At 37.1% G+C, this 25,119-nt stretch overlaps 2 protein-coding genes across 4 annotated transcripts; both read right to left on the bottom strand.

Annotated features, from left to right (window-relative positions):
- Positions 1 to 2,571: 2,571 nt before the first annotated feature.
- Positions 2,572 to 3,292, bottom strand: LOC116412118 (gamma-crystallin-1-like). The gene is made up of 2 exons (XM_031905701.1): positions 3,053 to 3,292; positions 2,572 to 2,899 (listed from the first exon to the last, which is right to left on the bottom strand). The coding sequence occupies exons 1-2, from the start codon at positions 3,095 to 3,097 to the stop codon at positions 2,624 to 2,626; spliced, it is 321 nt and encodes a 106-aa protein (XP_031761561.1). The 5' UTR covers positions 3,098 to 3,292; the 3' UTR covers positions 2,572 to 2,623.
- A 7,598-nt stretch (positions 3,293 to 10,890) lies between these two features.
- On the bottom strand, positions 10,891 to 21,788 carry crygdl.11 (crystallin gamma D like gene 11). Of its 3 annotated transcripts, none has more exons than XM_031905592.1 (3): positions 21,753 to 21,774; positions 12,614 to 12,856; positions 10,891 to 11,224 (listed from the first exon to the last, which is right to left on the bottom strand). In XM_031905592.1, the coding sequence occupies exons 1-3, from the start codon at positions 21,759 to 21,761 to the stop codon at positions 10,949 to 10,951; spliced, it is 528 nt and encodes a 175-aa protein (XP_031761452.1). In that variant the 5' UTR covers positions 21,762 to 21,774; the 3' UTR covers positions 10,891 to 10,948. The 3 variants fall into 3 exon arrangements, with proteins under 3 accessions (XP_031761452.1, XP_002934828.2, XP_002934830.2); XM_002934782.3 differs by lacking the exon at positions 21,753 to 21,774 and adding an exon at positions 13,777 to 13,849; XM_002934784.5 differs by lacking the exons at positions 10,891 to 11,224; positions 12,614 to 12,856 and adding exons at positions 19,054 to 19,398; positions 20,771 to 21,013 and having other exon boundaries at positions 21,753 to 21,788.
- Positions 21,789 to 25,119: the final 3,331 nt, after the last annotated feature.

The following is a 25,119-nucleotide window of genomic DNA, read 5'->3' as shown; positions in this document are numbered from 1 at the left end:
ATTATATAATATTATTTCTGCAATTTAACCCTTTAAGTTCACATTTAAGTTATGCTCAATGGCAGAACATTTTCTGTTCTCTCATTTTAGGGGCATTTACTGGGGGGGAAGTAGTTTAGGTAGGAAAACTATATTTCTTTTTTTCAGGAGAACCTGATCTTTCTAAATATGACTGCGTTTTTGCATATTTACACTTCTTGAACAAGATTTTGAGCTCCAAATACCAAACAAGACAGAAGAAAAATTGCAATTTTTCATGATATAGGGATGTATACCAGACAAATATTTTATTTATGGACAAAAAACTGATTCGAAAAACCTCATGTCTCTTGAATATGCCAATACTTGATATGTATCGTTTTATGGAGATTTTATACTTGCATAGATCAAAAACTTCCAGCAGTAAAATTTAATTGAATTTTCAAAGCATTACAGCAGAATACGGCATACTTTAGATTTCAAAGGCAAAAATCCTGGAACATTGGGTTTTATCCCAGGGAACCATATCTTTTTGAAAAGTACACATTCTGTCAAATCTAATCTTTCTACTCCTAAGTACCAGCAATGATTTTCTGAACTTAGCAGTTTCTATAAAAATTTATGAAAATTCCAAAGAATTGCCTCAGATCCTTCACTTTCAGGCATCTTATCTCACACTTAGCATTAGGTACCACAAAAATTACCACAGAAATTTAAAATGGGCATCCCTGTCTTTCTTCTCCAAACTATGGAGTCCCAATCCTTTCCCTAAAATTGGTGGTTTTGATGATATCTCTAAAAATTACCTCAAAGCTTCCACTTTCAAGCACCTTATTTCCCACAAAAAAAACATCCTAAATATGAAAGCCAAGGGTCAACTGAACAGTTTGATGCCCATTGTGCATAGGATTACTAAATTATCTGGCATATAGAGACCCAAAAAATAAGTGCATGCAAATAGCCCTAGAGATCACTTTACCTACTGCAAATTCAACACATTTACTGCATTTTTGTGGGCTAAAAACACAAAAAGAATACTTTGACCACCCCAAAAACAAAGTACACATTCAGGTGAATTCACAATAGCTACCCATGTCTTTCTACTCCAAACTACAGAGTCACAATACTTTTCCCAAAATTGGGGGTTTTGATGAAATAACTAATAATTGCCTCAAAGCTTCCACTTTCAAGCACCTTATCTCCCGCATAGCTTGGCTAAATTAGTTTTATGGACAACACCTATGCAGAACTGAAAATGCAATAAAATGACTAAAAATGCACCAAATTGTGCAGTGCAGTTAGTCTGTGCAAAATTTTGCCATGCATTTTGTTTCATTTTTTAAACAAAACTCTGGAATTCAGTGCTAAAGTCTAGGGTTCAAATCTGACTAAGGCTGCTTTTTGCTTTTGCATGTATGTTGATAAAAGCAGTTTGACTTTTTTGAGCTTTATTTTGGGACATTATATTAAGGTGTAGATAAGCTTTCTTTGGGACATTAGGTTAATTTGGGACATGACCTAATTTCATAAAACCATTTATCAAATAGTAAAATTATGATCAGAGTTCATATATCATCATCTAGAAACTTCATATGTTGCACTTCACATCAGTTCATACATCATTGTTTCTTTTTAGGGTACTGTGTGTACACCTTCTGAGTAATTACCAGTAGAGGGCTTCACATGACTGTCAACCAATTTGTAATTGGTTCTCTAGTTACTTTTGCTCTCTGAAATGTATTGAATTGGTGCTAAATTCACCTTCATTCCTTCACGTGGCGTTTCCTCGGATTCTTCATTGCAGTTTGAAACACTCACAGTCCTTTTTGTGCTGTGGTGCATGTATGAACAGACATACATACTGTACATTCAAACATACAGACATTCTTTTAGCCTGGATGCACGTTTGCCCACTATTAATTTTTATGGGCTTGGGGGCTATATTCTCAGAATTGTAAAGTAAAATTTGGAAATATTTTTCTCCAATTTAACACATTAAACTTCTGTTTTGAAGTTTAAAATAAATTAAAGAGAATTCCATAGCAAGTTTATTCTTGTAAATTGTTCTTCTCTGCTGATGTAAACTAGTAGGAAGTTGTTGGTAGATTTCCCTGAGCAATAACCGTGGTGGTATGTGACTACTGGGCAACAAAAAATTATAAGGAAGGGTATGGCGTTATAAGCATGGGACAGCAAAAAGCTTTCTGTAAGTGTAAGTCCTGTGCTTTTCATTTAGGACTATACAATGACTTCTTATTACCTTTACAGTAGGGGCTGCATTGTCTCATGTATCACTGACTTGCTCTGACATTACCAGTAGTTGCTTTCATAACACCATAAACGTTACATTCTATGGCAGGGTCAGCCCTTTGTTTTAATTTTTGCATGTTGCATGTTAAACGCTCAGTTACATCTTCCCTAAACTTGGACTACTTTTTAATACTTTATATACATTCATTAAATATAGCATGCGTACAATGACTCAGTCTCTTAAATGTCACTAGTGTTTCCAGTGTAATGACGAAGCAAGGGGGTAAGTTCTGCTATCCTACCTAGAGCAGGATTCTTATGAACCACCCATAACACAGCACATAATGATTTTCCACTTTTATTGAGATGTAAACATATCGGTTTTATAAATCATTTAAAATCTGTGATAAACCCTTCTGAATGATCCAATTCTGGCGCTTGAGGCTCCCCAGTCACTGTATCTTCTGTACTGACCAGGTCTCAGGTAGTACTGACGTCCCCTGTAGTTGGGTTCCTCATAGAACATCCAGTGGCCATCAAACACATTGCAGGAGTGAATGTCATGGAAACGGAATCGATCATAAGTATTGGGGCAGTCATCAAAGAACTCCATCATCTGTCCTTGGTAGTCTCCTCTTTCATAGATGCTCATTTTGTATTGGCCATGGTGCTTTAAATAAATACATGGAAAATAAATCAACAATGAACAAGCCACAAATTTGTACACATGAAATCTTTTCATTAATCAGTCTTGTTCTCTTTAATTTTACTAGCTCTTTAAGTACAATATTCTTTAAGTTAGGAAAGTTTTGAAAACACTTACATTGGAAAGAAAGCGACAGGACCTGATGGAATCATTGAAGCCCATCCATCTCTGAAAGTCTGGGTATTCTCCTTGCCAGAGGTAATACTGGTGTCCCCTGTAACTGGGGTGCTCATAGAGGATCCAGTTACCACCCTCTACCCTGATGGAGTTGCAGCGATTGAAGTATGAGGACAGGTCAGAACAGTCTGAGCCGCACTCATAGTGGCGGCCTTGGAAGTTCCTTTCCTCGTAGAAGAAGATCTAAAGAAAAATATTGTAAATAAGAATTTATTTAACTGATAAATTAGGACAGATGATATTAGCCAAATATTAATTAATTGTGTTCTGTTTTGTGGATTTTTTATTTCTTATATTTCAAGCTGCTATTTACTCATGTAATGTTACATAGATACATATATTGTGAAGGAAAGAGTGGAACTAAGACAGATTTATGCAGCTTGAAAAGCAGAAAGAGGAAAACGATGCACATTTTAAAACCAATGATTGATTTTCCATATACAACTCATCTAACAAGAAAAAGTTCACATAAAATATCTATAATTTGTTGTAAAGTTTTTTTTTTATCTTGGCAAGATTGGGAATGGTTTTTAAACAATTTTTTAAACTGTTAAACCAGTTAATGTGGAGTCAAAATAGGAAGATAAGTGAAAGTGAAAAGAAAATGAAGATAAATAAATAGAAAAAACATTTTTAGAAGGTCAAGCACGCACATATTTGGTCAGGTATTTCAGCAAGTGTCAACACTATTGAAAAATCTTCTGTATGGGTGCAGCAATTACATTCAAATTTATTTCATGGTTCTGACCTACCTTTCCCATTTTGAATGGAGTTTCAGTGCAGTTAAATGGGGAGGAAGAGGCAGACTTTATATATATATGGCTGGAATTGTTGCTTTCTGCATACTCTCAGCTTCCAGTATACATTTGTGCCAAGTAAGGAAAATCTAAAGATCTTTTGTCCTGTATTGTTTTTCCTTCTGGCTAAGCTGTGACAGCTGTTTCTCTGTCCCTTAATGCCTAGTCAGAGCTTGCACAATAGTCCATTTGTATTAAAGGGCACCTATAACCCCTATATTGTTTCCCCAACCAGAGGTGCAGCCTAATAGAGCCCGCACTTGATAGGGGAAACAATATATTTTTTTAAAAAAAACTGCACCTGCCAGGCTACCCACACCGAGACAGAGCCCCCAGTGCGGGCAGCCATGTTAGAGCACTTGCATGCGTATAATGAGCGAGTGCCGCAATTCTCTCCTTATGCACATGTGTGTGACATAGGAGGGTGGTTTGGCATTCCCTTTTGTAGGAGACTGGTTACAGGGAGATAGGGTGAAGCAGGTGCGAGTGCGACATGGTCAATTCCCACCATACCTTGTTTGGGCACTGAAGCTTTTAAGAGTGTGGAACATCAGAGTAGGTGAACTTGGTGCAGCCTCCAGGCGAGAGCTTTATATGAGGGTGCTGGGGGTCTACTTTGCTGTCCCACTACCTTTGAAAGACTGCGTGGGGGGAACCATGGTTGGGAGCTTTCGATATTTAAACAGCAAGCGACTGCCCCCTAAGTTCTTTGATCTGGCATGGCTCTCTCTGCAGGGAAAACTCTTTGTCAGGGAAAATCTAAAACATCTTTCTGTTGTAGACAGGAATTGCCCCTGGGGATGTGGTGTGGAGGAATCTCAGGAGCATTTCCTTAGGCAGTGCCCCATGGCAGAGAGTGCACTCTTGCAAGTCTCCCAGGCACTATGTGCCCCATTTCTGAGCATCCTTAGTTATGCTGAATTGGCATACGGTGTGTCTTCCAGAAGGCACAACCACCACCCCGAGATGATGTACCTTGTGATTACGATTTACAAATACCACCTGTGGCATGGGCGCTGCCGGCGCACAACTGGGGCAGATGTGAGAACTAGTGATATAGTAAACTCCATCCTGGCTGAACTGCGGTTTGTCCGGTTCTTGGAGAAGCAGCGCTACAACCCATCACTATGGAGGGGTTTCTATTTCTAATGTGTAGCAAGTCTTCTCCTAAGTTTTGTATTTCTTTCTCTTTATCTGCATATTTTTCCTTTTGTTTCTATGAGAGTGTGATACTGCTCTGTATCTTTCCTTTGCAGATCACTCGAATAGAGAATGCTATTTCCAAACATCACCCACCAGATGACTTGGCAGATGCCTTCTTTTGGTTTAGCTTCATTGCTAGTGGGGCTCCTAGGCACTTTTTTGGGTGGGGGACAGGGTTAGGGAGGGGGAGTGGTTGTGGGTTAAATCAAGCGGACATTTATGGACTTGGATCAAGTGTGTTTCTTTGCTTGGGTTTGTTGTGGGAGGGGGTGGGAAAGGAAGCCATCATGGACAGAGGAATGGACTTTGAAAGATGGCTTTCTTCTGTTGGGAGGGAATGGGTGGGTTTTGGTGAAGATTTATCACCTTTTAATGGACGGCCTCATCTGAATTATTATGTTATGTTAATTGTCTGATGTGATGTTTATTATCTTTATGTTCGGTTTATTTTTTCTAAATAAAGAAAAATTCCTATGTATGCTCAAAATTGCCATATAATATAAAATATAAAAAAATATAAAAAAATATAAAATATCAGTGTCACTTTCAATATAACACTGAATTACCAAGCAAATGTTATGCTCATTTGGTTCAGTCTACTTTGGTGAAATGTATGGTTTCCTCATTTATGACTGAAAAATGAAACATTAAGAGGCAGATTTATCAAAATGTCAGTTTAAAGCTAAATATATAAAGACACACCCATGTTCTATTTATTCCTATGGGATTTTTAGAAGTGTGTTTATCAAATGGTATTTATCAAAGACTTTAACCCATTGATAAATACGGTTCTAAAAATCCCATAGGAATGAATAGAACATGGGTGAGTTTTTATATGTTTAGCTTTAAACTGATTTTAAACTCGCATTTTGATAATTCCGCCCCTAAACAATGGATTACACTGGTAGTCTTACAGGAAGTACTGCAGTCAGGGGGAAAGAGATGGAAAAGTATGATTAGTGGGTCATGAAAGGGGTGGGGCTTGTGGGGGAGTGTGCTGAGTGGGTGATTTCCAGTTGGACTTTTTGCATAATTGGGAAGTAGCCAGGGTAGAGCATGTGTGTGGCCATGCATGCAAGGGTTTTTTTTTTCATTGGGGCCCCATTTTAGTGGTTAGCAGGGCCCACTGCTAGGGCGCCAAGATGAACCCTAATTGGTGCCCCCTTAAGGGAGGCACTCAATAGTTTGAAGCCTCATTATTACTGATGGCAAACCTGCAGTCGTGTATGCCCAGCGCACATGTAAAAGATGCAGACTAAAATAATAATGCAACTATAAAAGTTGGGAAAGTTGGTGGCTGGGACATATATAGTGAGAGCCAATAAGGCACCCTTATTATTGTCTTTTTATAGAGAATGAAGACTATGGTGACATGTGATGAATTTGCCAGCCTTTACGTGCTGCCTACCCAAAAGCAGACAATGTTCCTGCAGTATTGGAAAACATTCAGACCTTTGAGTGTTGTCATTTAGAAACTTTGTATTAACTTTTTGTATTAGAGAATGGCAGAACCTGTGATTCTTTAAAACTGTGTCAGTTTATAATGGCTACTCTTTGACCTGTTTAATTATTAAATTAAAACTGTGTCTCACTCATACAGTAAACCCTTGTGGGGGGGAATGCACTGCTCCGATTGTTTGGCCCTTGGTACCTGGATTGGTTACACTGACTGTGACACAAAAATTGGGTTCGATGTCTATTTTTTTAGCAAGCTCCTGGTATTAAAGGGTTGGTTCACCTTTAAGTTTACTTTAAGTAAGTTGTAGAATTTCCAGTTCTAAGCAACTTTTTACTGGGTCCTCATTTTTTATTTTTGTACAGTTTTTGTATTCTTCTTCTGACTCTTTCCAGTTTTCAAATGGGGGTCACTGACCCCGGCAGCCAAAAATCTATAGCTCTGTGAGGCTGCAATTTTATTATTACTTTTTATTACTTATCTTTCTATTTGTATCCTCTACTATTCATATTGCAGTCTCATTCAAACCATTCTCTGGTTGCTAAGGTAATTTGGGCCCTAGCAACCAGATAGCTGCTGAAATTCAAAATTGGAGGGATGCTGAACAAAACGTAAAATAATTAGAAACCCAGAAATAATAAAAAATGAAGACCCATTGGTCTGAGAACATTATTCTCTACATCATACTAAAAGACAACTGAAACGTGAGTTTAATAGTCAGAACAAAATTGATGGTTTCTGGGGGGCAGGAATGTTTTTTTCTCTGGAGATCACATCAAATGGCTTTTTTATTATCTTTCATAGGACCAGTTATAAGCTAGGAATTAATTAGTTGAGTAAAAGTTTAAACTTGATTTACATTTGTCTTTAACAAGTCTTAACTATTATGTAAGTAGGCAAATATATAAATATGATTACAGGTATAGGACCCATTATCCAGAATGCTCAGGACCAAGGGTATTCCGGATAAGGGGTCTTTCTGTAATTTGGATCTCCATACCTTAAGTCTACTAAAAAATCAATAAAACATTAATTAAACCCAATAGGATTGTTTTGCATCCAATAAGGATTAATTATATCTTAGTTGGAATCAATTACAAGGTTCTGTTTTATTTCTACATAGAAAAAGGAAATCAGTTTTAAAATTCTGAATTATTTGATTAAAATGGAGTCTATGGGAGACGGGCATTCCGTAATTCGGAGCTTTCTGGATAACGGGTTTCCGGATAAGGGGTCCGATACCTGTACTATCAAAATGTATTTATCTTAGTTGTTTAATCTAATCAACATGGTCCCTGGGTCATATTGAAACTGTTTTTATCAATAAAAATAAAATTAATGGTTGAACTCTCCCCTTAGTCATGTAGCTACTTGATGTTAGTGGAGGGTAGCGTTTTGCTTCTGGTGTATGAGGTGTCCAGAGCTGTGCTGAGAATTACACAGGACAACCACAGGAGATGAACAGAATGAATGTAAAGGTAATCTTTTTATTTTTTTTTTCTTCCTTTTTTCTGTTTTAAAACTTTTATTGGAGATTTCACAATCTATACAGAGATACAGGTTTGTTGAAAAAAAATATTTAACAACATGATTTTGCTAAATAAACTTGATAGTGGGCTGGGTCCTTTCCTTTTTGGATTCCAGGCCTATCTGGTTTCTTGTTATTTTTCAGCAGAAAATATTATGTTTGGTAACATCAGTAACCACTGATTATTCAGTTATGCATTTGAATCATTAGAAATCCTCCCGGAGGGTGGTGCAAGTTTCTTCTAAAGATGCAACAAATATAAAGCAGCTCATACCTTATAGGTAACAGACTTATGTACAGGTAATCTTAACCTGACTACGGGTAAGGGCCATTTACTAACCATCAAATATAATTTTTCCCAGTTCAGATTTTTAGCACTAAAAGTCACAGAAAACAACTTGCTACTTTTCCAATATTTACTACTGGCTAAAAAATATGATAATTTGCCAGCTAAAATTTGCCAAGATCATGTAGAAGTCTATGCCTGATGTCCCTTCCCTTCTCTGAAGGGTTCTTCTTTTGCTTCAAAATTTTAAAGATTTCAGATTTTTCACACTAATTTTTTGTGCAACAGTTTGAAAAAGTCAGTTTTCATGTGACAAGTCTGAATTTTCATGGCTTTCTTTGACTTTTCCCGCGCTGACTTTTTCAGTTCAGACTTTTTAGTAAATGGAAACTAAAGAGAAATGTTAGACTTTTAGTAAATCTGCTCCTAAGTGTAAGGTGTCTGGGATTTACTGTTTACTGTACTATTCATAAGCAAAAGAGCAGAAAGTGTTAGCAATAGATAAATAAAAAATAAATATAATTTTGTAAAATGCTTGCTTTCCTGATTCACCTACATAATGTTTTTTTTTCAAAGGTGTTCATTCATTTGTAACATAAAACAACATAAAACATTAACATTGGTTCTACAAGCGTGTTCTTTTCATGGGAGGATATAAACGGTACATTGGGTTAGATTCAGTAATGTAATTAGATACAATGATGTCCTACTCAAAATAGTATTCAGATTCCTGTTAAAGAAGGGGAGGATTTGGGATTACGAGTGGGGGTTCAGATTCCCAGGGAGGACCATGGAGTGTTATTCCATGGCTTCAACCCATGTTCCCCATACCTTGTTGTACTTTTGAGGGCATCCTCTTGCTATGTAGGTGAGCTGTATCAGTGGCAGAAAGGCTTTAAGTAGATTGAGCCAGCTGGCAATTGTTGGGGGAGAGTGTGCCATCCATTGAAAGAGGATAGTTTTCACCTACATAATGTTTACTGCTTTTCTTCAACCTGTTAATGCTAATTCCTTTGTCATAGCCAAAATGGGAGCACACTCAACAATCATACATGCACTGAAGTTATTTTACTCTGCATAGTGAAATTGCAGTCTTGTATTTGCATGTTTTTTTAGAAAGATATTCCCTTATATCTCCTGCTGTAATAGGGTATAGTACAATTACAATATTTTTTTTGATTTGCTGTATAATTTAGTCAATATGGTTGGTTGGCAGCATATGTTGCTCCAAAACTTCTATATATTGTTCAGCATTAATGGTGTCTTCCCAGATGTGCAAGTTATGCATGCTATGTGCACTAATGCATCCCCATACCATCATGGATTGTCTTTTTGAATTATGTGCCAATAACAAGCAGGATAACAAGCATGATGGGGCAATTTTTATCAGGATCCAATAAACCAGTATGTTTTTGCACAGTCTCTAATATTATGCAAGTATGCAAATATATACATATGAATGATTACTATCAAAATGTATTGATCTTAGTTGTTTAATCAACATGGTCCCTGGATCATCATTGAAACTGTCTTTATTATGATCTATTAGCTGCTCTTTCACAGAGAGTACAGAATGTGTTAAGGGAAATGACATTGCAACACTATGGTAGCACTAGTTATATTTGACACTATTACAAGTGTATATTATAGTAATAAGTTAAGATTACTATTGTATTATACTTTGCATCAGTATTTTATATAATGGTTGGACCCCCTTAGGTATATGTTCTGAAACCCATTTAATTGAGATATTATATAACTGTGTAGGTTTCCCAGTATCCTACTACTACAGCAGGTGGTGCCTGGCCATCAGAATGAAAACGTGATGAGTTATGTAAAGTAAATAAACAGTAAAGTTGATATTATAGAAATATAGATAAAGTTGCAATGTTATTTTTCTCAAATGGTTTAAAACATATGATGGACTCTTCTTAATTAACCATTTCTGGAGCCTAAGGCTCAGATATTCAGAAACTTTAATATATGGTCCTCTTAAACACACATGCAAAGAGAGGAGTGATGATTTTTTTGCCAGGCATGGATTTGCAGTGAAATTCTGTATTTTGGCATAGGCACATTTTTCACAAAATTACAGCAAAAAATTGGTGCACCAAAAATTTGGCAAGTGAGGAAAAAGTCACGGTTGCATCAAAAAAATTGCAGTTACGTAAAAAGAAATATCATGGTTGAGTAAAAAAAAGTCACGGTCACATAAAAAAAAGTTGTGGTTGTGTCAAATAAAGTTGCGTTGCATCAAAAAAGTAAGATAAAAAGGTGCACATGTCTAAAAAGTCCACAGTTTCATGAATTTTTTGCCAAAGCAAAATGGGACAGATTCGCAAACTTCATTTGGTATGCCTATCTTCATAATTAACATCCTCAGTTTCTCTTATTAACTTTTCTGCCTTTCTCTAGTATGTCTTTCCACATATATACATATTTTTATTAATTTTTGTGTGTAATGGAGACTAAACTTGCACAACATAAATAAATAAGCCAAAATATAAGATGTTTGTAGTTGTACTTATTTTTTATTGAAAGTTTAATTGCTATGTTTCCAAATTATTTAAAATCTGTGATAAACTCTTCTGAATGAACCAATTCTGGCACTTGAGCTTCCCCAGTCACTGTATCTCCTGTATTCTCCAGGTTTCAGGTAGTACTGACGTCCCCTGTAGTTGGGTTCCTCATAGAACATCCAGTGGCCATCAAACACATTGCAGGAGTGAATGTCATGGAAACGGAATCGATCATAAGTACTGGGGCAGTCATCAAAGAACTCCATCATCTGTCCTTGGTAGTCTCCTCTTTCGTAGATTCTCATTTTGTATTGGCCATTGTACTTTGAAAAAATATACTCAATATTAAACACAGATTTTGCTATTGCATAAATCACAAAACTTGAAAGCATATAAATAACTTCTCCTTGACCTAATCTTCCTACAGCAGATGACCCTCACATGCAAAGTTTCATATTGCATTTTTTTTCTTTTCTTCTATGTTTTTCTGAATTTGTAGCATTGTCTTAGACCAAGGTATGGCTATTACAATGTCTATGATCACACAAAGGTGCATAAGAAGGCATACAAGAATTCTCTTCCTTTTGAGTTTGTTTTTTGTGCTTAATCAGGGCTGGGTGCAAACTTCAAAAAGGAGGGTCAGAAATCACTTTCTACCCCTACCCTAGCTTGTGCATCAGATACAAAACACAGAGAGCATTAGTGGATACTGGGTGCAAAGGAACCCCTTACTTACCCCTGTTGTATTTAAATTAAATGCAAGAGTTTTTCCTTTCTACTTTTTTTCTCAGAAGTGTCCCTGATTTTTCATATGATCTGGTAACATTGATATATATTGTTATAAATGTTTTTCTGTTAATTTTCTGTTTAAAACAATATGTTTTCAATAAATTTTTGACAAAGTATTGAAGGGTGTGCCGGCTATGGACAATTATTATTTTATATATATATATATATATATATATATATATATATATATATATATATATATATATATATATATATATATATATAGAAATAAGCAGTGTCGGCACTCACAGGATTTCACAATAATATTCACGAAGGGACTCATGGATAGATGCAAACGGTGAGGTTTATTAATCCTACGTTTCGGTACCGTACTGGCACCTTCGTCAGGGAAGGTGCCAGTACGGTACCGAAACGTAGGATTAATAAACCTCACCGTTTGCATCTATCCATGAGTCCCTTCGTGAATATTATTGTGAAATCCTGTGAGTGCCGACACTGCTTATTTCTATGTCGCTATCCTGCTCTGGCACCCAGGTATTGAAAAGAACATTTTGGTGTGCACTCCCCTCTGTACTCTATATATATATATATATATATATATATATAAAAAACATTATGCACTTAAACAGCCTTTCTTGATATGTTAGAAAATATTATATTACTAAAGGGGTGGCAAGTGAACAAAGTGCAAATAATTCTACCTGTTTGTCTATAGACAAACAAGGCAGGTATTGAGTATAATGTCCCTTTCTGTTTGTCAGCTCTGTACTTTGCATTGGAATATACTGTAGCACAGCTTGCATTTGCAGTATGCAGAGATGTAAGTGCTTTCTTTATGTGTTACTGCTTGTCAAAGTGCCAAACTGTTAGTACATATAGATTATATTGATTCTTAGAAAGCCACTGTATAAAATACTAACATAGCCCAGCTATAGTTTAAGAAAAGCGTTGAAAAAACTTACATTGGAGATAAATCGACAGGACCTGATGGAGTCATTGAAGCCCATCCATCTCTGAAAGTCTGGGTATTCTCCTTGCCAGAGGTAATACTGGTGTCCCCTGTAACTGGGGTGCTCATAGAGGATCCAGTTACCACCCTCTACCCTGATGGAGTTGCAGCGATTGAAGTATGAGGACAGATCAGAACAGTCTGAGCCGCACTCATAGTGGCGGCCTTGGAAGTTCCTGTCCTCGTAGAAGAAGATCTGAAGACAGATGTTAAAAAAATACTGTCATGGAAAAACATATTTTTTTTTCAAGATGCATCAGTTAATAGAGCTTCTCCAGCAGAATCCTGCATTGAATTTTGTTTTTTTTAAAGTGCAAACAGATATTTCTATATTTAATTTTGACATTTCACATGGGGCTAGCCATATTCTTCATTTCCCAGGGTGCCACAGCCATCTGACCTGTGCTCTGATAAAAGTCACACTTTACTGCTGAGCTGCAAGTTGGAGTGATATCACCTTCCTCCCTTTCTCCCCCAGCAGCCAATCAGCAGAACAGCACAATAGGAAGGAAGGTAGCACAATAGCAGATTCCTGACATCTGTATTGCTAATAGTGGTAGATATCAGAATAGCACTCAATAGTAAAAAATCCAAGTCTGACTCGTAATGCCTTAAAAAATAGCTTGTTTGTATAGCTGTTTGAAAGCAGTTCTAATGTGTAGTGCTGACTCCTTCTGAAAGCTTAGACTCAGGCACAATTCACTGACATGGCTGCCTACACACAGGGGTATATTTATCATGCTGTGTAAAAAGTGGAGTAAAACATCACCGGTGATGTTGTATATAACAGCAAATCAGATGCTTTGATTTGATTTGCTAACTGTTAAAATCTAATTGCTGATTGGTTGCTCTGGGTAAGATCACCAGTAATGCTTAACTCCACTTTTTACACAGCATGATAAATATATCCCACAATGTAATTTAGAAATAAAAAGTGCACCATAAAAATCATAACAGAATCCCTTTAACCAGTGAAAACTCTTGACAGATGAAACTTGTCTGACACATTTACAAAGTACCTAACCTCTATTAATTATATTAGGAACATGTATTTTTTCCATTTTTTGAATATGTGTTTAGCAAAAACTAGCTGCCTAAAACTGTATAAAAAATTACCTTTCCCATTTTGTACAGATGGAAGTTGTAGCTCAGTAACTGTGAGAAAAGAGGCAGCCTTTATATATGTCTGCTATTGCTGCTCTCTGCATACAATGAACCTAGAATATTTTCTGTCAAGTAAGGAAAATGTAAAGCTCTTTTGTTTTGCATTGTGTTTGAAGTGCTGTGACGGTTGTTTCTCTGCACTTAGTTTGCACTTGTTTACTCTGCACATGCTCCATAGCTTTTCATGAACAGCTATCCAGCATTCCCACTTTATCCATTATCCATTATCCTAGTTAATGAAATCTGGCCATTGTATCAATACAAACTGGAATCTACTGCAGACACTTTGTGGACTCAATTCTATTATATAAAAATAAAAAACCTAGAAATGTTTTACAGTAAACTTTCACACAATGGCACCTACAAATGCTGTATTGCTAATCGAGTACTATTTGGACAACGAAGAGTTCTGTTTTTATTGCTGCCTGTCAATATCCACTTCTTTGATCAGGTATATTTGAATTTCATTACCTTTTGCTATGTGTTTGGTTATATTTAGTGATGAGTGATTTGCTCTTTCTGCATTTTGCCACTGGTGAATTTTTTCGCAAAACTGGCCCAAAAATTTGCCATGACAAGAATTTACAGAGAAAGGAAAAAGATGCAGTTGCATCAAAAAGTTGTAGTCACGTCAAATAAGTTATCCGATGCGGTCCCCGATCCAACTAAATTTATAAACCTGTGCGATCGATATCTGCCCGATTTCAGGCCAGATGTTGGTCGGGCAGGCCCGTTGGTAGTGCCCCTACACGGGCCGATAAGCTGCCGAGTTGGTCTAAGGGACCAATATGGGCAGCTAGAATCGGTCCATGCATGGCCACCTTTAGAATTAAAAAGTAATAATACCTGGCATCAGAATGTATTTAGCGCAAGAAAAGATGCTAATAGCCTTCAATGCATTTGGAGTGAAAAAATTCTTTAGAAAAAATGCCAATTTATTTCAGTACTGTACATTTGGAGTGAGAAAATTCATGAGAAAAAATTGCCATTGTTTTCAATGCATTTAGAGTAAGATTGTTGAGAAAAAATGCCTTATGATTCCAATGCATTTGGCGAAGCAAAAAAGAAAAGCAAAATGGGGCAGTTACGCTTACCACTACTTGTAAATCTTAGGGGCACATTTACTAAGCAATTTTGAGATAAAGTACATTTTTTTTAACTTGTGGATATTTTCAAAATTTACGAATGGGTGTTTACCCGTACTGAATTTTTCCGATATTGTTTTTTTGGAATTTTTTCCCAAAAAATTTGTGTGTTTTGAAAATACTGTATCTCGAATAATTCAAGGCCAGGAAAAAAATGAATTTTAGTAAATCAGCCCCTTAATATAACATAACATTTCCCAAAAGCAATCACATTGGAGAATGAATGAAACTCTTTGAATAACCTTGAACCTTGAGTTGTTCACATTTGCAACAGATCCTTATTTTATTTATTTTTTAATTATTATCTTTTTGTTCAGCAGCTCTCCTGTGTAGAATTCCTACATGCAATGTTGCATTAATGTTAATCGGGAACTATGAATGGAAATCTGCTAAACTTGGCTCAGTACTGACAGGCTGCTTGTGTTCTGAGGGAGGAGTGGGAGTGGTCCAACAATTTTTGACTGACATCTAAAATTCAATCCCCACCTCCACATTTTTCCTGTCTGATAGAAAACCTGGAAAAGACTTTGAAGAAGATCTAAAAATTCAACCCAATTCACCCATACACTTTCCCTCTCACTTACTTACAAGCACATAGAACATTAGTTCTTGGTTATTGAGAAAAATGTGAAAAAAGGCACATATCACTTTTTTTTTTGCTGAGCAGTAGCAATCCAGTTATTTGGCACAAAGGCTCAGCAATTTGAAACATACATGCCAAGTGAACTAGCATGTGATGCTTGCAGTTGTAGTTAAACAATAACTTTAGGGCATCCACTTGCACATTCCCATAAAACTACAATTTGTCTTTTGTATAACTTATAAATAAATGTTGTAGGAACAACAATTTGTGTTACTGTTTGTGCAATAACATTGTAGTCACTCTTGAAGCTTTATGTATGCAAACTAATTGATAACAAATATATGGGAATTTCTCAAGAATAAATGGTCTGGCTTCAGGCAGCGTTATAAAACTTTATCATTAACTAGAATTATTTTTTCTTATTTTACTGCTTCCTCTATAGTTACGCCGCCAAATTATAGTGTTTGTGCAAAGGTTTTCCTTGTTTTGCTTATACGCCATCTAGAACAGTTCAGCCTTTCCCCATGGCACATGGGCTGTGCATAAATACCTGTAGCAGAGTAAATGCTACAGACTAACTCAGCTGGCCAATCAATAAACCTGAAAGGATGGCTAGTCAGTTTATAGGAGAGCTGTACATAGAAAGGTGTCTGTGAATCCAGCATTCAGGAGTCTATGTGCCTGTACACATACAGTTGCCTGTGCAGATGTCTGTAATATTGCTGCAATTGATGTGTCAGTGTCACTAGTATGGAGGAAGTTGCTTTTACACACCTTTTGTTACACCTGTTTCTGGCTATTGAAGTAAGATTTTTATTAGCATGTGTAAATTGCAGGAGGGTGACTGGCAGCGGATCTAAGCCTGCTGGGCAGCACAAAACCCAAATGCAAAAGAGCCTGAAGTGCTGTGTATATGTGGATATAAATAACAAGCTGCTTTTCTGCTATATTTACAAATGCAACTTCACCAACACCCAGCCCGGCTCCATTCTTTCCCTCTGCACATGTTTTCTCTTGAGGGGTGTAGCCTCATGCATACCTCCCAACATTTGAAAAGCAGAAGGAGGGACAAGAATATCTGGCGTGTGTAGCACAGCAAATATTTTTCAGTCCACATCCCAAAAACAGGCCCATTTTACAAAACCACACCTGAAAAGCATAACATACACAAAGTGCACCAGAAGACAGACACGGTGGCCCCAATCATTTTATGACATATTGTGGTCCTAAGGATTTCATTACGCACTGTGGCACTTGTATATCATGACAAACTCAGTGTAGCACAAGCATCCCATGCTACATATTGACCCTCAGCATCTCAATACCCATTTCTAAACAATTCAAAACTCAGAAAATCAACACAGCTGTATGAAGTCCCATTACTACAAAGGACACACAGACATTGGTAGCCAGGGCCCCCCTAAAACATTAATAGCCAGGTGTTACGTTTTGCATTGGTGCCAGAGCAGGGACCCCCTAAAACGTTGCTAGCCAGCCCAGGGCCCCCTAAAACATTGCTGGCCATCCTTCGGCTCTTCTTCTCTCCGTGACGCCACACTCACGTCCCTCGGGAGCACCGCACCGAAAAAATTCACTCATCACTATTTATAACTTCATATGGGGATTTCTGGAGAGCTCAGAGAAACATCCACTAATATAAGTGAAATAATTACTGGTTAAAACAAATCTATCCAAATTAATTGAAAAAGACCTAGTGTTTCTAACTGATTAACATCACTACTGAAAAAAAACTTCAAGCTCTAAAATTACAACCAAACAGAAAGTCACCTACTGGTTTTCATATTCCTACTATAAAAGTTTTCAGCACATACACTGCATCTATTCCATATCTTAGTGAGCTCTAACAGCTAATTAAAGGGGAAGTCAACACCACAATCCAATATACAATAACTTCATAGTTCACAGGTACTACCCCCTAAAGTAGAAAACCCTTGTAGGATACCTTAAAAAAACATCAGGACACCAGAGGGGTAGAAATATATACTATTAAAGATAAATTGCCCTTTGTGCAGATGATATCTTCCTCTCTTTAACCACCCTACACACTTCTCTACTATCTCTTTATGTAATATTTTTTATTATTTGATCCAGGGACTGGTCCGATTGCCATCTTGGAGGCAGGTTATTTATAGGCATTATGGTTGAACATGATGGACGTATGTCTTTTTTCAACCCAACTTACTATGTAACTATGTTAACCACTATAGCAAAGTAGTACAAGATTCATTTTTATAAGGCTGGGGCTCTGCACACCAATCACCACTCAGGAATTACTAAAGGCCATATATAATTAAAGGTGAAATTTAGATAAAAACACATGCCTCATTTAGACCATGCCCTGTACTTTCAAGACAGCTGCCCATAGATACAGTGCTGCCTGTTCCTCTATCATTACAGTTTTACTATGAGATGTTAGACACTTATGATCTTATCAGGATAATATCCTACATTTGGATACATATCAGTTAATTGTATATTACATGAAATGAAATGTAATAAAATCAGAGAAAATACCATCTATCCTCTATATTCTTGCACTAGTTTGATTTAATACATAAAGCCCAGTCACAAAGGGTCCAGGGCAGCTGCGAAGACATGGGCTACCACCATGCTGGATAAGTAATAACCATAGTACCCTCCCTCTAAATAATATTATTAATCTTATGAGTCTGACCAGGTGCCTTGGCTGCAATGTATTTATAGGGCCACCCAGTAAGTGGGCATAGTGTGAAGGCAACAAAGGATTGGGAGCTGGGAGTGCGGCTGTTCTCATTTTCTTTTTCAAGTAGCACAGTCACATCCACATTTGCCAAAGGCAGCGCAGGCCCCAGAATCTTCTCTCTATCACTGGAGCAATGTTGCTTGATCAGGTATCTGCAAATGTGGTTCCCTTGGGTCAGAAGTTTAGTCCACTAACCAGGTAACTTTAGTGAAAACTTATCTGTCATTCAACCATGTTATAAGGTCTGAGGTTATTTTGCATCCATGCATTTTTGCATTTACAACATTTTGATCAGAATTAAAAATAAAAGTTTTTTTGATGATTGTGTAACTACCTTGAGTTCTTGAGCCACTGCCCCAATCTACCACGTGAATTACCTGTATTATAATTCACCTTAGCAAACGAGAGCATGGGACCTGTTATACAGAATACCTAGGAACAGGAAGTTTTCTGATAAGGGTTCTTAAATTTGGTTCCCCATACCCAGTCTACATTAAAAAAACCCAAAAGGATTGTTTTGCCTCCAATAAGGATTAATTATATTTTAGCTAGGATCAAGTACAAGGCACTGTTTTATTATTACAGAGATAAAGGAAATCATTAAAAAAAAGTGAATTATTTGCTTAAAACGGACTCTATGGGAGATTCCCCTTTCAGAGCTTAATGGATAATGGGTTTTTGTATAATGGATCCCATACCTGTATTTATATTAATTCATGCAATGATTTGCAATCTAATCCGGACCCAAAACCAGTAAATACAATTATGAATAATTATATCATTTTATTCAAATATGAACATGCTGGACATGCATTAATGCATTCATTTTAAAACATATGATAAACTCTTCTGAATGAGCCAATTCTGGCGCTTGAGGCTCCCCAGTCACTGTATCTCCTGTATTCTCCAGGTCTCAGAAAGTACTGACGTCCCCTGTAGTTGGGTTCCTCATAGAACATCCAGTGGCCATCAAACACATTGCAGGAGGGAATGTCATGGAAACGGAATCGATCATAAGTATTGGGGCAGTCATCAAAGAACTCCATCATCTGCCCTTGGAAGTCTCCTCTTTCATAGATTCTTATTTTGTATTGGCCATGGTGCTTTAATCAATATAAATAAAATATTAAACTCTGCAATGGTTGTAGAATGGCCTACACAATATACAGTAGTTATATTATGTTTTGTAATGTTGACAAGCAAAGAAGCAAAGTTTTACTCTTTTATTTTGTCTTACTCATGTGGTTAGCAATTAAAATTGTTTAAAATAGGCCTTGGTAATTCAAAAGGCTTTTAAGACTAAATTAAAGGAGAAGGAAAGGTAAAAACTATGTAAGGTCTATGTAAACAAAAGCCTTAAATTTATAGAAAAGAAACACAGGATTTATTTTCTTCTTAAGTGTATACATGTTCTTCTGTGTCAGACTTCCGGCTCTCAGAAAAATCCTTCAGGGCCTGGCACAAGTCTGCCCAGTTTGTTCCTCTATCCGCCCCCCCTTCATTCTCCTGCTCCCCCTCCAAAAATCTTTCTCCCCCTCCCAACTGTTCTCTGTAATCCGAGTTACCAGCAGCCAGAGCTGCAGCATGGAAGCTACTTAGACCAAGCTAAAATGGCAGCTGCTATCTTAAACAAACACAGGAAGATTCCAGGGCTGTTTACTCAGGTATGGCAAAGCTTAAACTAAGTAAGTTCAGGAAAGGTCTATGTAAAAAAAGCCTTAAACTTTTACAGAAAAGCTGCACTTACTCCTTTATCTAAAGAAACTTAGGATTTATTTTCTTCTTAAGTGTACACATGATCTTCTGTGTCAGACTTCCGGCTCACAGAAAAATCCTTCAGAACATGGCATGAGTCTACCCAGTTTGTTCCTCTCTCCTCTCCCCCTCTTTGTTCTCCTGCTCCCCACCCCTTCATTCTCCTGCTCGCCCTCCAATAATCTCTCTCCCCTTCCCAACTGTGCTGTGTAATCTGAAGCTGGAAGCTACTGAGACCAAGCTAAAATGGCTGCTGCAATCTTAAACAAACACAGGAAGCTTCAATGGCTGTTTACTCAGGTATGGTAAAGCTTACTACAGAATAAATATAGCGTTCTAGCTTGCACCATTGTGACTAATATATTGGCAATAAAATGCCTTTCCTTCTCTTTTAAATAAAAAAGTATCAGTATCTTAAGACATTTTAAAAGTTTTTCATATAACTAGTAAAATAATTTAACTGATTTAAAATCGCTGATAAAATATCCCAGTTATCTTCTGTACATTTGTATTGTTTTCTTTAATGATATAGAATGTATTCACTCTGTTGTGTCCTGTCAACTAAACATTATCTTGTTTTTTACAAATATCAGGTTTGGAACAACCCATATTGATAAAATTCAGTCAGAATTCTAAAGCTGGGAATCAACTGTTACATAATATCAGTGTCTGTGTTTTACTATTGAGTAAGACTGATTTAGCATAACTAGAACCACTTACATTGGAAATAAAATGGCAGGATCTGATAAAGTCATTGAAGCCCATCCATCTCTGAAAGTCTGGGTATTCTCCTTTCCAGAGGTAATACTGGTGCCCCCTAAAACTTGGGTGCTCATAGAGGATCCAGTTACCACCCTCTACCCTGATGGAGTTGCAGCGATTGAAGTATGAGGACAGGTCAGAACAGTCTGAGCTGCACTCATAGCAGCGACCTTGGAAGTTCCTTTCTTCATAGAAAAAGATCTATGAAAATGATAGAATTAAATATTTTGTTTTATAAATATGGCTTGGGCAAATGATAAGTTAGAACATGTTGGATCATATGCACCAATATGCAACTGTGTTAAAGGGGAAGATGTCTTCTATAAAAAAAATTTTACAAGCGCTTTTGAAGGAAATAATTTAATCATATTTATCATATTCAACATATTATTATCCCCGAAGAGCAGAAAGGTAGATAAAACAGAAAGAGTAATAGTATAAAGGAAGTAAATAAACTGCTTTATAATAAAATCTCTAACTGTTACTATCTGCAAATGTAACAGAGAGATATTATAGCTAATTTCCAAAAATACAATAACAAAGAGTAAGTCACTGCACTATTGGACAGTTTATTTCTGGTTTAGAAATTTAATTTCAGTCTTAGGCGTTTCCTTTTACATTTCATGTCTTTATATGTACAGGAATAATAATCCCAGCCTGAGGGAATTAATCCAGGATTATTATATACCAAGACATAATACAGCAGTGAATATTATATATGTTGCTTCCCTGCAAGTTTAAAATAAGGTTCACATCCTTTTATCAAAAGAAAGGAGAATAGCAATCCCAATATTATATAAAAAAGAATATAGAATACAGAATATGTATTAAAAATATGCAGACCATTTTTTTCCCTTTTCCCTAGATTGTTGTCTAAGGTCTAAACAAGATAATATTGGTCTTTATTTGAAAATGAGGATATCTCTTGATTTTGGCTTACCTTTCCCATTTTGAATGGATGAAAGTTTAAGTGCTGTTTAAGGGTGGGAAGGCAGCTTTTATATATATGTCCTGTATTGCTGTTCTCAGCATATGGTAAGCCTGGAACATACCTAGTAAGTAAAAAATAAAGACCTTTTGTTTAGTATTGTGTTTGATGTGCCGCAATGGCTGTTTCTCTTTGCTCGCTTGCACCTAAGTTCCATAGCTTTACCCAAATTGCACCATGCAACCAGGGCCACTAGCACCATGGTATATGGGGTACTGTAGTCAGGGGCCCTGTAGCAGATGGAATTCCATCAGTTAAAATAATTTTTAGGATTATCATCTATATACATGCTCTTAAAGCCAGGATGCCAGGATAAAACAAATTTATGAACAGCTTTATTAGTTTGTAGGTTAACTAGACTAAGTGAGCACAACAAGTACTACTACTGTATGTTCTAAAATACTATGTGTGTGTGTGTGTTATTAAATATGATTTATCCCTCACAATGTAAAAAATATGAATTAGCCTCTAACAAAACAAACCCAGTGAACAAATAATGATGTATTAAACCACACCCTAAGATTAGGGGCTGCTGAACTGGCAAATTACATGGTGTGTTTGAGTTAGCTTGCAAAGTATATCTTGTTCTAGGCACAAGAAAAGAAGGAGAAAACACTGGCACACCAGTAATATCGATTAAAAATTAATTATGTTTATTAAACTCACTTTAAAAATTGATTTAAAATCACATACAAGGAAAGAAAGGGAAAAGGTTAAGATCACAATGACCTTATGCTTGTTAGATTTAAATTACAATAGCAATAGCCTCTTTGGGTTCAGTGCAGCTACAAAATCCACTAACAGTAACGGGTTCGTGTGTAACAAAGACCAGGACTAAGTGGCAATTTGATGTATCTAAAGTTAGACACTATATGACCCACTCTGAAGTCAAGTTGTCATAATATAAGAGCCGAAACAAAGTAGCAATTTGTTGTATCCGAATTTAGCTACTATGCGAGCTGCTGAAATGGCCCGCACTTACATATATTTTCCACAAGGGGTCAGACTTAATACTCTAAATCCCCTGTTAGGAGCTGCGTCTAATGCCCAATGCCGATGAACTAACTTGTAGATTACAATGTCTACATACCAAACAACCAAAATATGGATCAAACACGGAGGTAAGTATTATGGGCGCAAAGATATATCCTATCAGGTAAGAACCATGTAGTTTTTAATTTTGCCCACTGGTCTGGCAAATCTGTATTAGGAGCAGTAATAGTGTCAGAAACCACCTATTCATTCTTGCCCCCACTACTAAAGCAGGTCCCCATCCGCTCCCATTCAAAGATGGGCCTGCAGATCAGTGGTAATAGTCATCAACCCCGTGTTTCTATTATGCGTTTCTACTCATACGGGGTGTGTGCACATATACCCCCACCGGGGTCGGGTCGCGATCAATATCGGCAGTTCTAAAGAGCACCACACCTGCCTGCTGAAATACAATCGTGCTAATATTCAACTGCAGGTGTGCACTCCGCGCCTATCTTAAACACTGTTAATATATCGACCGGAATTTCGCCTTGATAAAGCTCTTAGCGAAACGCGCGTCGGCGTTGTTGACCTTGTGTTTGTTAGATTTCAGTGCCGAGATGAAATGGATGAGATTATGGCCGCAAAAATGATCAGGGACATGTTAATGTTGAAAGCACCAATTTATGGTTGCTAGGGAAAGATAAGGTTTACCGCTCGACCTTCTCTAGTACCTTAACAATAGTATACAAATAGGTGCATGTTGGATTTAGCCCTGCTGTTATGTTGACTGTAAGGTGGGGGCTACGGTGAGATATATAGACAGGGGATAATTATAAGACCTCTAGTTAATTATTTTAGAGATACCCTGGAGTTACCGAAATCACGGGGAGCTTGCTATTGTAATTGATTGCCGCTAAATTGAATAAGGCTTTTCTATAGCCTGTTTTATGGCTTCCGAAGTGGAGCCAAAGTACTCTCCTGCTCTCGTGTATGATTGTATTCCAACAGGTAAATATGCTGCTCCTTACCACTGCCGGCATTATGTGTGAAACGACCCCGGCGGGGGTATAGATGTATACTCTGTATACTAAAAACAGATACGCTTAACACAAACGGCGGGCATATATATATTAACAGTGTTTAAGATAGGCGCGGAGTGCACACCTGCAGTTGAATATTAGCACGATTGTATTTCAGCAGGCAGGTGTGGTGCTCTTTAGAACTGCCGATATTGATCGCGACCCGACCCCGGTGGGGGTATATGTGCACACACCCCGTATGAGTAGAAACGCATAATAGAAACACGGGGTTGATGACTATTACCACTGATCTGCAGGCCCATCTTTGAATGGGAGCGGATGGGGACCTGCTTTAGTAGTGGGGGCAAGAATGAATAGGTGGTTTCTGACACTATTACTGCTCCTAATAGAGATTTGCCAGACCAGTGGGCAAAATTAAAAACTACATGGTTCTTACCTGATAGGATATATCTTTGCGCCCATAATACTTACCTCCGTGTTTGATCCATATTTTGGTTGTTTGGTATGTAGACATTGTAATCTACAAGTTAGTTCATCGGCATTGGGCATTAGACGCAGCTCCTAACAGGGGATTTAGAGTATTAAGTCTGACCCCTTGTGGAAAATATATGTAAGTGCGGGCCATTTCAGCAGCTCGCATAGTAGCTAAATTCGGATACAACAAATTGCTACTTTGTTTCGGCTCTTATATTATGACAACTTGACTTCAGAGTGGGTCATATAGTGTCTAACTTTAGATACATCAAATTGCCACTTAGTCCTGGTCTTTGTTACACACGAACCCGTTACTGTTAGTGGATTTTGTAGCTGCACTGAACCCAAAGAGGCTATTGCTATTGTAATTTAAATCTAACAAGCATAAGGTCATTGTGATCTTAACCTTTTCCCTTTCTTTCCTTGTATGTGATTTTAAATCAATTTTTAAAGTGAGTTTAATAAACATAATTAATTTTTAATCGATATTACTGGTGTGCCAGTGTTTTCTCCTTCTTTTCTTGTGCCTAGAACAAGATATACTTTAATAGTACACCCTTACACTGTGCACCCTAACTTAAATACTGTAGTGCGAGGTTCCTACTACTTAATATATACTAGAATCGTCGGGTCTCCTCTTTTCCCGTTTTCTTACTTCAGCACACAGAACAGCCAATCATGTCTCAAAGAACTAGTATTCAGCCTTTAGAGGATATCTCTACTTTCACTTTGAGAGAAAGAAATGATATTCCTACTTTTAACTTGAGAGAGAGAAATGCACAAAGAAAGGAAAACCTCTCCCAAATTTTTTCTAAACCCCTTACCTCAAA

This window comes from Xenopus tropicalis, chromosome 1 (genome assembly GCF_000004195.4).
Source record: "Xenopus tropicalis strain Nigerian chromosome 1, UCB_Xtro_10.0, whole genome shotgun sequence".
Taxonomy (NCBI): domain Eukaryota; kingdom Metazoa; phylum Chordata; class Amphibia; order Anura; family Pipidae; genus Xenopus; species Xenopus tropicalis.
The sequence above is the reverse complement of the archived record's forward strand: the minus strand, read 5'-3'. Positions and strand labels throughout refer to the sequence as shown.